The sequence below is a fragment of the Phyllostomus discolor genome, chromosome 6 (genome assembly GCF_004126475.2).
Source record: "Phyllostomus discolor isolate MPI-MPIP mPhyDis1 chromosome 6, mPhyDis1.pri.v3, whole genome shotgun sequence".
Taxonomy (NCBI): domain Eukaryota; kingdom Metazoa; phylum Chordata; class Mammalia; order Chiroptera; family Phyllostomidae; genus Phyllostomus; species Phyllostomus discolor.
The window spans coordinates 122,274,629-122,287,013 of NC_040908.2; the positions used below are offsets into that span (position 1 = coordinate 122,274,629).

The 12,385-nt window shown below is 53.3% G+C and overlaps 1 protein-coding gene across 4 annotated transcripts in view; it reads left to right on the forward strand.

Moving 5' to 3' along the window:
• LOC114500270 (short transient receptor potential channel 2) overlaps positions 1-12,385 on the forward strand; it is a 38,838-nt gene that overhangs the window by 20,486 nt on the left and 5,967 nt on the right. For 3 of the 4 annotated variants that reach the window (XM_036028876.1, XM_036028875.1, XM_036028877.1), the window contains exon 10: positions 395-2,314. In XM_036028876.1, the coding sequence (XP_035884769.1) occupies positions 395-627 (233 nt within the window). In that variant the 3' untranslated portion in view covers positions 628-2,314. Of the gene's footprint in view, positions 1-394; positions 2,315-2,463; positions 3,184-4,781; positions 4,995-5,910; positions 6,076-7,431; positions 7,607-10,258; positions 10,460-10,544; positions 10,708-11,699; positions 11,793-12,385 lie in introns of those variants that run through there. The other variant, XM_028516918.2, reaches the window with a different exon arrangement.

Consider the following 12,385-nt stretch of genomic DNA (forward strand, 5'->3'; position numbering starts at 1 on the left):
TCTGATTCTCTGTTCAAATGTTCCTTGTTTACCAAGTCTCTAATCGTCTCGGGTGATTTCTCCTAACTGGGTTCCTGGACCGTTCTCAGATTCCCTCGGGCTTAGCACTTCTCACCTTCTGCTTTGTGTCATAGTTACTTGTGGCCAGAGCTAATCTTTACCCCTAACTCTGCAGTCCCTAAGGACAGGCCTAGCTTTAAATGCCTCAGCTCCCAGCACAGAGTCAGGCACGTAGGAAACACTTGAGAAATATTTTGAGGATTCATGACTGGATAGTGTCTCTATGTAAAGTCTTTAGTTCCAACAAAAATAGCTTCATTTTGACAGGCTGCTTGGGGAGGCATCCTGCCTGGGAGTCGGCCCAATTTTGCTTACCTCTTTCTCTCCCCTTTAGGCTCCTTCAGCATTGGGACTCTTCCCCAGCATGCTGCCACTTGTGGAGAGACCTCCCCACCTCAGCCAGCCTCTCCCTCCTCATCACCACCCACATCACCATCTGTCCTGTGGGTGTCCTCAGAGAGCTCATCACCCATTTCCTGGGTCCAGTGCCCTATCTGCCAGTTGCACTTCTCAGCAAGAGAAGTGGAAGAACATGCCAGCATGTGTGGGGAGGTCCCTGAGCCATGAGCCTGGAGGACCTGTGGTTTGAACCCCTTCCCATCTGTACCTAAAACGGGAGTGGATCTCTTGACAGTAACGAGGGGCTGATGAGGCCAAGCGCTTTCTCTGCCTCCCTCCACTCACTCCCTCAGGACTCTGCCTGATGGCACCTCTGGGCCCAGCCTGCTCCCCACTCCCAGTTGTCAAGGCTTCTGTCACCATGGCGCCTTACTTTCCCAAGGACAGCTTCATCCTTTTCCCCTTTGGGACTTCTGGTGTAGAACTGGTGATCCCTCTTGGGCTCTGGGACACAGTCCAGATGTCCTTCCCTAGTGAATGGCGTGCATCCTTGTGCCCATTTTCTTGAATCGGAAACTGAGGCCCTGTGAACCGACACACTGCCTGATAAATGAGATCCTGGGCTGTATTGGGAAGGTGATATTTGAGCATGAGACTGACCTCCAGCATCCTATGAACTTAACTCTCCATATGTTTTGTGGGTTCTCTTTCTAGATATAATTAGATAACCATGTTGCTTTGTGACTTGAAGCAAGTTATTTCTCTTGGGCCCAGAGTTAACCCTCAGTAACAGAGGTAAACCCCCTGTCCTGCTCACAGAGCTGTCATAGGGATCAGATGGGTGAATGGCTGAGGAATGGTTCTGGGCTTGGCTGGGAACCTTGGGCAAATCCACGTCCCCACCCATACAATGAGGCAGTTTGACCAGAGGGTCTCTGAGGTCTGCTCCAGCCATGACTTTCTGCATCCTATCCCCACCTTTTTGAGCAACAATGTCCTCTCTGCCCCTTCCCAGAAAGTTTTGTTGTGTGGCACTAACATCAGTTCCCTTGGTCTCCAGGGCACAGGGCTGAGAGGGAGCAGCTGGTCCTGGCAAAGGGGGGGCCTGGGCGGAGTTTTAAATGAATAGGAAAGAGGCAGCTGGACACAGTCGGGGGAGCAGGCAGAGCAGGAGTTCTGCCCTTCAGCCCCTGCCAGCATAGTCAGGTGCAGCCATGGACCCTCTCACGGTAAGAGGACCTCTGCTCCCCTGCCCTCCCCCATGCTGGCCCCATTTTTGGCTATGCTGAAAATAGATTGACCAAGAGGGGTGGCGGGTGGACCCCTCTTAGCTGCAGTGCAGGTGGTGGACATCACCATGTGGGAGGGAGAGGAGCCCTTGGAGACCCAAGCCTGGGCTCAAAAGAGAAGAGCAATGAGGATGGGCTGGGCCTGGTAGAAAAGAGGGACAGGCAGCACTGGGTGGGGGGGGCACCGCCCCACACTGGAGGGGGTGAAGCCAGGGTGGGGACGAGGGAGAGTTTGGTGGAAGCTTACTGTGTTGGGGTCCTGCCACGACACCTGGACAGCTGAGGGGCTTGGGGAAAGCCCAGTTCAAAGACCCTCCTGTGTGGACGTGTCTGGACCTGTCCTTCGGAGGCTCTGGGACTTCCAGAGGGACGAGCAGCTGGGAGATGAAGTCAACAAGATGGCAGCTGGGTTCTGCACGGGTGCTGTGCTCCGTGTGCGGGTCAGGCTCCCAGTGCAGCCCTGTGCAGCTGCTTCAACCTCACCTTTCTTCATGTGCACACATTTGGCCCCATGGTGTGCGGGCTCCTGTGAGGGTGGCAGTCGTGCTGAGGGAGCGGCCCCCAGTCAGACCCAGTGCTGGCACTTTCCTAATCTGAGCGCCCACATAATAAAATGGTGACTAAGACAATTGTTGTTGGTATGTTTGGAACAGGGAAGGATAGAATGGTGGCTGGGTGTAGAAGGGTATAGGCTTGAAGGTGGGAGGGTGAGGGGGGCACCAAAACAAAGGGGGTTGGAAACTTGGAGTCCCACCCTCTCTACTCCTTCACCCAGCCACAACCTAACTGGACAGAGATTGTGAACAAAAAGCTGAAGTTCCCACCCACACTCCTGGGTGCCATCCAGGATGGGCAGCTGAGCCTCGTGCAGCAGCTACTGGAATCGGGGGTGGAAGCCCCAGGCGGTGGGCCTGGCGGATCCCTGCGGAATGTGGAGGAAGCTGAGGACCGCTCCTGGAGGGAAGCTCTCAACCTGGCCATCCGCCTGGGCCACGAGGCCATCACTGACGTGCTGTTGGCCAATATCAAGTTTGACTTCCGGCAGGTCCACGAGGCACTGCTAGTGGCAGTGGACACAAACCAGCCAGCAGTGGTGCGCCACCTGCTGGCCCGGCTGGAACGGGAGAAGGGCCGCAAAGTGGACACCAGGTCTTTCTCCCTGGCTTTCTTTGACTCGTCAATCGATGGCTCCCGCTTTGCACCTGGTGTTACTCCACTCACCCTGGCCTGCCAGAAGGACCTGTATGAGATAGCACAGCTGCTCATGGACCAGGGCCACACCATCGCGCGGCCCCACCCCGTGTCCTGTGCCTGCCTCGAGTGCAGCAACGCCCGCCGCTATGACCTGCTGAAGTTCTCCCTGTCTCGCATCAACACCTACCGCGGCATTGCCAGCAGGGCCCACCTATCGCTGGCCAGCGAGGATGCCATGCTGGCTGCCTTCCAGCTCAGCCGGGAGCTCAGGCGCCTGGCACGCAAGGAGCCCGAGTTCAAGGTTGGTTTCTCACCCTTTCCCCTGGTGCCAGAGTATGACTGAGCCTGTGGCGGGTGTTCTGGGAAGCGGGAAACAACAGAAAGACGACGAGGCCTTGCTCTCTTCTCAGGAAACTTCCGTCTTGATGGGGAGACACAGAATGCCACCTCGAAGGGGATTCACTCTAATGGCAGAGAGCTGTCACTTTAGGCACACCTTACCTTATGGGGGTAGCACAAGCCCCGCCCTATGGGTGCACTGGTCTGTCTGAGGGAGGAGAGAGAACACAGACAAACAAAAGTGACTGGACGGACAGACGTTCAGTAAAACCTGTCATCTCCAAATAGCTCCCATGTGGCCCCACCTAGAGCGTGGTGTGTTGGAGCCTCAAGTTTGTGATCACAAGCAGGGAGAGGGCAGAGGGAGGCAGACCAGGTGCTCCCGGGATACTCAGCTTCATTCAGTGCCTATGTGGATGATTCCACAAAAACATCAACACCCAGAAAAGAGAGGTCAGGAAGCTACAGCTCTTGTGTTTGTGGCAGACTCCTTGGCAGAAGCAGGATTAATCCTGGCTACACAAGTGGGTGATTTAATACAAGTGAAGAGGAGCAGAGGCGCAGGCTCAGTAAGGCTCTTGGGTAGCAGAAGTAGACACAGTGATGTGTGCAGGGGTCTGAGCAGGACAATGCTTGAGGGGGGCCTATGGCAGGGACCAGTCAGGGGCCATGAGCACTTGACATCCAGTTCCATCCATCGCTCATCCACCTACATCCCCTCTGTGCCAGGGAGACTTGGTCCCCGTGCTCAAGCAGGGGAAACAGACAAGGACATTAAAACGAGGCCTGAGGCAGGATGTGACCTGTGCCAGAGCGCTGGCTGCTGCTTCACCAGGGTAGTGGGAGGAAGGGCCAGAGGATGATAAGGGAGCTGTAAAGAGCAGTCCTCTCCCAAGGGCTTCCCCTCCCCGCTCACGGCAGCCCATGGAAGGAAGCAACAGGAATTATCATCCCCCCTTCCAGGCAAGGGAGCTGAGGCCTGGAAAGGGGAAGAAACTTACCCTATGTGACCCTGCCCAAGGGACAGTGCTGGGACTCAGGCCAGGCCTCCTGAGATCCTAGGCTGCATCCTCTCTGGGTTTCCCCAGTGAGACCAAGGAAGGATGGGTAAAGTAGAGGCAAGATCTGCCTCACTCGTGCCTGCCTCTCCTCAAACCGCCAGTGTGGCCTCTCACATGAGGTAGGTGCTCAGGAAAGTTAAGTGAATGAACACGAGAAGGGCCCGAGTATAGGAGTAAAAAAGTGACAGGAAATAGGAATTAAAAGGGGAAGTACAGGGAAGTATGGGCAAAGGTGGCAGAAGGATTTGGGTTGAAATGACTTAGTGATGAGACAGAGGCAGCACCAGATGCGCTGACATAGGAGGTACCTCGTTACAGCAAGGAGGGGAGATGAAGTAGCAGAAGAAAGGAATGGATGGTCCAGGGTGACACCAGATGTGGGGAGTGATGGCCCAAGGGTAGGACAGAGGTGGCCCAGGCTCACTGCTGGGCAGGTGGGGGGCTGGCAGTGGGGCTGGGTCCACATGGTACAGACACACACGGACCTGCTTCCCTACAGCCCGAGTACATCGCCCTGGAGTCACTGAGCCAGGACTACGGCTTTGAACTGCTGGGCATGTGCCGGAACCAGAGCGAGGTCACTGCGGTGCTCAATGACCTGGATGAAGACAGTGAGACTGAGCCCGAGGCTGAAGGTCTGGCCCAGGCCTTTGAGGAAGGCATCCCCAACCTGGCGAGGCTTCGACTGGCCGTCAACTACAACCAGAAGCGGGTCAGCTGGGCCCTTCCAACCACCAGCCCCCACCCCCTGCCCGGCCCTGATCCCTTGCCCTGCTACCTCTAGGTATCCCCTCTCCAACCCTAAAGAAGACCTTTCCCTCTCCCTCGGGACACTCTTAGACTTGATTCTGAGGACTAGGCCCCTGACCCTATGGGTCTCCCGCCCTCCCTTCCTACCTTCAGTCTAAGCCCCTAACCTCTCCCCAGCCCTTGGAAGTCCCATCGCCCACCAGGACCCCACTTGCCCTCCAGACGTCTGAGCCTTACGCTCAGCTCGGCCTCTGGCCTGCTGAGGAATTGGTCTGTATTATTCTGTTGTTCGGTATCTTGTCCTATTCAGCAAGAATAGACTAGTTCTCTCAGGACATAGATATCAACTGATTCCATTATTAGATGCCCTCTCTCATCAGAGGCCCTCCCCGCTAAGCTAAAGGCAGGCTCTCTTCCCAGCCTCCCCCAGCTCCTTACCTCCCTCCCTCTCACACACCCTCTGATATTCTAGCCCACCAGGAGCTTCACCAAGAGCTCTCCATAATGGCCCCCCAAGATACCAACCCCTACTTCCCCTGCTCCTCTCCTCCTCGAGACCATTAAGGCTGGTGCCCCAAACTTCTGAGAAGACAGGAGACCCTGAAGGTTCTGGGACTTGGGTATCCTGTTCCGGAGAGTCCAGGGATAGCTGAGCTCAGGCTGTCCTTCATAGGCAGGAAACGGGGCCCAAGGAGGGGTGGGGCCTGTGCAAGGTCACATGGCAAATGAGTTGCCTCCCTTCTGAGCTGGCTGGCCCGGGGAGGAAAGAAACGTTCAGTCTCTAGGGCGGGAAGTAAAGGCCGTGCTCCCCGTTGGCTCCCTGCTTCCTCCTCCCTGCCCGCTGGCCGCCCGTCTGCGTGCACCCCTTCTCTTCTCAGTTTGTGGCACACCCCATCTGTCAGCAAGTCCTGTCCTCCGTCTGGTGTGGGAACCTGGCTGGCTGGCGTGGAAGCACCACCATCTGGAAGCTCTTTGTCGCTTTCCTCATCTTCCTCACCATGCCCTTCCTCTGCCTTGGCTACTGGCTGGTGCCCAAGTCCCGGGTACTAAGAATAAAATTAATAATATCTGTCACTTTTTGAGTACTCGTTTCATGCCAGGCCCTGGGCAAGGTGCTTTGGGAATATTCTCATTAAGTAATTGGAGGTGGCCCGGGAAGGTAAGCCTTACACCTCTGATATACAGGCACAGGCGACAGAAGTGCTTTTTGTCCCGGGGACACAGTGTGACAGCAGAGTCAGGAGTTAAGCTGAGGTCTGTCTGCCTCTAAAGCCTGAATCCTATATACAGCCCCAAATTCTCCTAAAACAGACGGCTACCCCAACTGACAAATTCTCTGGGGGCTCTTGTGGACCCAGATAATTTAATTGTTCGTTCAACAAATATTTCCTACAGAGCCTACTGTGAGGCAGGCATCATGCCCGCTGCTGGGCTATGAGGAGAAGCCCCGTCCCTGTTAACCTGCAGAGGACTGGGGACAGCAGTGCTTGGGGAAGCAGGAACAGCACGCCTGGGGCACCAGGGGAGGAGAATGTAACGTAGCAGAGAGACTGAAAGGGATTCGGTGCTGCCAAAGTGTAAGTGCAAATAGCCAGTAAGTGTAAGTAGCCAGGTCTTTCAGAGCCTTACAAGCAATGAGGGAAGCCATTGTAGCCTTTTTTTTTTTTTTTTTTTAATTATTTTACAGGGAGAGGAAGGGGGAGAGAGAAACATCCATTTGTTGTTCCACTTATTTATGCATTCACTGGTTGATTCTTGCATGTGCTCTGGCCAGAGATCAAACCTGCAACCTGGCTTATTATTGGGATGATGCTCTAACCAACTGAGCTACCTGGCCAGGGCCCATTGCAGGCTTTTAATGAGGTGAGAAGTTCCATTAGTTTCATGTTTTAGAAAGAAAGCTCTCTCTACTAGTGGTAGAGGATGGAGTGGGGAGGGGCAGGACTTAGGGAGACTTCAGAGTGTGAGAGAGAGAGAACGTGTAGAGATGCTGTTAAGGTTCCTGGCCTGGTTGTTGCATCATTTTCTAAGATGTGAGTACACAGGAGGAGGAGGAGGAATGGGTTTGAGACAGAAGATGAATTTATTTTGGTTTTTCATGGCTGAGATTGAAGAGTCTGTCAGACCTCCAAGGGAAAGTTACTTTACCTCTGGGATCCTCAGTTCCTTAGCTGAAAAAAAAAAAAATGGGGATTATAATATCCACCTCAACTGATTGTGAAGGAAACAATAGATATGATAGTGTGAGGCCTAACTTACAGTAAATTCTCGATAGAGGTCTGAATAAGGGAGTGAGCGAAAGGGGGGTCACGTGTGGGCTGAGCGTTCCTGCGTTCTTCCAGGACAGGGGGAGACAGGAACAGGACTCTGAGAGCCCTGTTCTCGCTCTTCCCTGCAAGCTGGGCCGCCTGCTGAAGATCCCAGTGCTGAAGTTCCTGCTGCACTCTGCCTCCTATCTGTGGTTCCTCATTTTCCTGCTGGGAGAGTCCCTGGTCATGGAGACGCAGCTGAGTACCTTCCGAGGCCGCAGCCAGAGCGTCTGGGAGACTTCACTGCACATGATTTGGGTCACAGGTATAGGTGTGGGGTCTTTTACTTGGAGCAGTCCCCTCAGGGAGCCCCCAATCTGTTCTTTGTGATGAGTACCCCAGTGGGGGAGGTCCCCCACCCCTGTAGATGCCCCTGAACATAACTAGACCCCTTTGGGCTCCAGCGCACCAAGGGGACTCTCCCTTCATCCCCAGTTAGAGGACCTGGCCCTCTAATAGGCTCCCTGAGCAAGGACCCCATTCTTCCCCCACCTGACACCAGCTGCTACCCCCTGTGGAGGTTCCCATCCTTTCACTGGTCCGTAATGTCAGGTGGGAAATTACCTTGGTGCAATGGTACCTTGCAAGTACACCACCAGGCAATCTATCCCAAAAGTCATGGAACAGAAAGGCTCACAGACCGAATTAAGATGCTTCAATCAACCCATTTATTAAATCCATAAGTGGTATACTTATGATGGTATTGTTAAGAGGACCAGACTCGAGGTTTGAGCAGGGGATGCAAAAGCCAGACGCTGCCTGAGCCCAACACTTGCACTATGGGAGAAACCCCGGGGCCAGTGTGTCTGGCCACAGCTGTAGCTTGCCAATCACCCTGATGAGCAGCTGTGACTTTTCTTTGCAATCTTCAGGCAGAGGACACATGGGGCCAGAAATGGCTATCACTAGTGTGTAGCTGATTTAAGATCTGATGAATCCCGAGCGCCTCATCTGCCTCATGAATATTCAGTGTGTCATGAATATTTAGTGTCTACCCATCGCTTTCTATGTATCTTCACACACATATGCTCTACTTACTTTATTTGTTCACCCAGATAGCTAACTTCTCTCTGTTTAATATATTTCATCCATTTTCCTGGGGTTTTCTTCTATAGCAGAACTGAGTATTCTCAAACAATTCAGCAATGCAGTTTACAAGAATCCCCAGAGCTCTGGCTTGTTAGCTCAGCAGGCTGGACTGGTGGCCCCTTCCTCAGCTGCGTGCCCCTGCCCCACTATTTAGCTCTAGCTTACTTAGCAAACTCCAAGCCACCAATACACTAAGCCCCTTCCTCCTCCCTGTACCAAGCTAATCAATGATGCCCGAAGGGACATGTGGCAAAAAAGCAAAACAAAACAAAACAAAACAGAACTCTGGGGGAAGAAACAAAAACAGTCCAAGAGGGAAAGTTTCTCATCTCACCCAGTTATTTATTAAACATTACTGGCCTGCGCTGGGTGGAGGTGAAAACAATACAGCTCCTGCCCACGGGGGGGAAAAATGTCTTAAGGAAAAAAACTCATTTCTTCTTGCAGTAAATGCTTGTTTCTACCCCACTGTGAGTGAAGGCCTAAGAACGCATAGACAAATTCAACACAGTTCCACCCCCCACTCAGCACACATTGCTGAGCACCCGCCCCCCACCTGGTGCTCTTCCTGCCGTGGGAGCTGGTGCAGTGCCTGACCACACCATGCTCCCGCTTGTCTCCAGGCCGGTGCTCGCTCACTGTCCCCAGAGCTCTCTCCCCTTCACCCAGCTGCTCCTACTCCTCTGTCAGGTCTCACCTTAAGGTCACTTTCTGTGAGAAGCTTTCCCCAACCCCCAAATGAGGGTGGGGACCCATTTCCATAACAGCTTCTGTTCCCCTGCTTTGCAGCCTTAGCATTTCCCACACTCGATTGTAACTGCTTGGCTACTCACCTGTCTCGCTCACTGGATTATGAATCCTGGAGGGTCAGGGACTGTGTCTGTCTTATTCACCACAGGACCCCACTGGCACATGGTAGGAGCTTAGTAAATGTCGGTTTAATAATGACTAGGGCCCTTGTTCTGGGCACTGGGGACAGGGAGGTAGATGGACACGGTCCCTGCCCCTGAGGGGTTCCAAGTTGAGAGGTGAAGGGAGACAGGCCCCAGCAGTGCCCCACAGAGATGGCATCACAGAGGCAATATTTGACCTGGGCCACAGAGGTAAGCCTGGCTTCACAAGGGTGTCAGGGGGCATTCCAGGCAGACAGAACCGTGAGTGCAAAAGCACAGGCTTGTGTCCAGAGACTGGGAAAGAATACAATGTGCCAGTCACCTGACTAAGCAGGGTCCAGCTCCCAAGAAACCCCCACCCCAGGTCTGGCATTGGACCCCATGCTGACTGATAATAAGCAGGTTGATAACTTGGACCACCTTCAGATCAATTTTTAAGATTTTAGAGAGAAGGGAAGGGAGGGAGAAAGAGAGGGAGAGAAACATCAGTGAGTGGTTGCCTCTCATACATCCCCTACCGGGAGCATGGCCCGCAACCCAGGCATGTGCCCTAACTGGGAATTGAACTGGCGACCCTTTGTTTCACAGGCCCATGCTCAATCCACTGAGCCACATCAGCCAGGGGGCCAATCAAACTTCTTTAAATATTTGTCCAATATTTACTTAGTGGAAGGCAGGAAAAGCAGATTTAAATCATTCCCTCCCAATAATCAGCCTCTCCCAGGTGTTCCTCACCTTGAATGTCAGCTGACGGGGATCGCTGGTGCAGGCCACACCGCAGAGGAGTCGGAATCAGCCAGGAGTCTTTATTTTCAAGAAAAATCACTGAGTGCTTACATTTTATCAACTCCATCCCTGTGATGTTTTAGCCCTGACCACCACCATGGATAGGTTTCCCCCACCATTAACCTAGCTCTGACCCGCCTCCCCCTCAGGCTTCCTGTGGTTTGAGTGTAAGGAAGTGTGGATAGAGGGCCTGCGCAGTTACTTCCTGGACTGGTGGAACTTCCTGGACATGGTCATCCTGTCCCTGTACCTGGCGGCCTTTGCACTGCGCCTCCTCCTGGCTGGGCTCGCCCACGTGCATTGCCGGGATGCCCCCAGTGGGGCTGCCTGCCACTATTTCACCTCGGCCGGTGAGTGTCCCCCACCTCAGCCTGAATCCCCCAGTCCCTTCTCCTCCCGGGTTCTCAGCCTCAGCCCCCATGCCACTCTGCACAGAGAGAAGTGAGTGGCGCACGGAGGACCCCCAGTTCTTGGCTGAGGTGCTCTTTGCCATCACCAGCATGCTCAGCTTCACCCGCCTGGCCTACATTCTGCCAGCCCACGAGTCGCTCGGCACTCTGCAGATTTCCATTGGCAAGATGATCGACGACATGATCCGGTGCGTACCGCGCGGGCCCAGGGCCTCCTCCCCTTGGGTAGACTCCACTCGCCACTGGACCTCCTTCTGAACCCCCAGCTCTAGTTAGCACAGAGGTTCCACGTGGGTTCCTTGCATGAGCTCCAGAGACTTCTGAGAACCTGAAACTATAGGCAAAGTGTGGGGTGTAAATGTGCACTTCTCTGCAGGGAGAGTCTATAACTCTCATCTAATTCTCAGGGTCCCATGACCCCAGAAAAGGTTAGGAACAACTGAGAGCAGAGAGAGCCCTTGGTTGGGAGTTCTAGTTCCAGTTCTGTCACTGCCTCCATGACCCCATTTGGCCTCAGTGTTTCCACCTTTGTGGTAAGGGCACTGGACTCGGGGGTCCCTGTGGACCCTTCCCACTACAGAACTGCTTTTCGAACCCATGGCATTATCTAGTCTTCTTGGCGTTTATCACCTAAACATTTACAGCCAAATCTGACCTCTAAACTGATCAGAGCCCGTAGTTAATGTCGGCTTCCCTGGGGGCTGGACTGGGCACCCTTGGTGAGGAAAGCTCTGGCTCTGCCTGTGGACATCTGCAGCTCAGCAGAGCGTGGAGGACAACCTCCCACCCCAGCCCAAGGCTCCTCCTGCCCATCCTGTCAGAGCCAACTTGCTCTCACACGAGGCTTTCACTCTGCGGGTGTTCAGTGCTGCGCTCCTGACCCTCACTCCTTCCTGTACCACATCCCCGCTTCTTCGTCCCTCCCTGGGAGACTGGCCCACCCCAGCTTTGACTGCTTTAACTCAGTACGTTTTATTCCAGAGAGAGAGCTCCTGCTTCCACACTCACTTAATACCCCTTCTCATTTCCCACCCCCTAACCTTCCCATTCTTAATAGTAACCGAATTAAATACTTGTCAAGCAGAGAGGCTGAGCCTGAAAAGCCACCAATCCCATCCCTCTTCCCAGAGGTCCCAGGGTGGAGACTTACCTGATCCTCCCTTATCCCACCCCCGGCCAGGTTCATGTTCATCCTCATGATCATCCTGACTGCCTTCCTCTGTGGCCTCAACAACATCTACGTGCCCTACCAGGAGACAGAACGGCTGGGCAAGTATGCCAGGGTGGAGGCGGGGCGGGCAGGTGGGAGTCTGGGACCCTCAGCTTGGAGCTTAGCAACCACTTCTTTCTACACCTGCCCCCTCCCCTTTTATTCACTCAGTAATTAATTACCTGGCTTGGTGAATCACTCTCTTAATTATTCACTCTCATTTATTTGCTCATTTACTCATTCATTTATTCAGCCCCTCACTTTCTCCCCAAACTTTTAGTTGGAAAGATATCAGTTCTATGGAAAAGTTAAAAACACAGTGAACACCAATCTACCCTTCATCTAGGTTTACCGATTGTTAATGTTTTGCCACATTTTACTTGATCTATTGCTCTTTATTCTTTTTATTTTCCCAGAAATGTTGAAAAGTAAGTTGCAAACATCATGACATTTCACCCCTAAATTATTCAGGATGCTTCCTAAGAGCATAACTACAAAACCATTATCACACCCAAAAAAGTTAACATTGACTCTAGTGTTCTATACAGACCTTGCTTATTCAGAGCTCCCCAGGTGCTCCCCAAAAAAGTCTTTCTAGTTTTTAAAAAACCTGAGATCTAATCTGGGGTCACGCATCACACATTGTTGTCACGTCT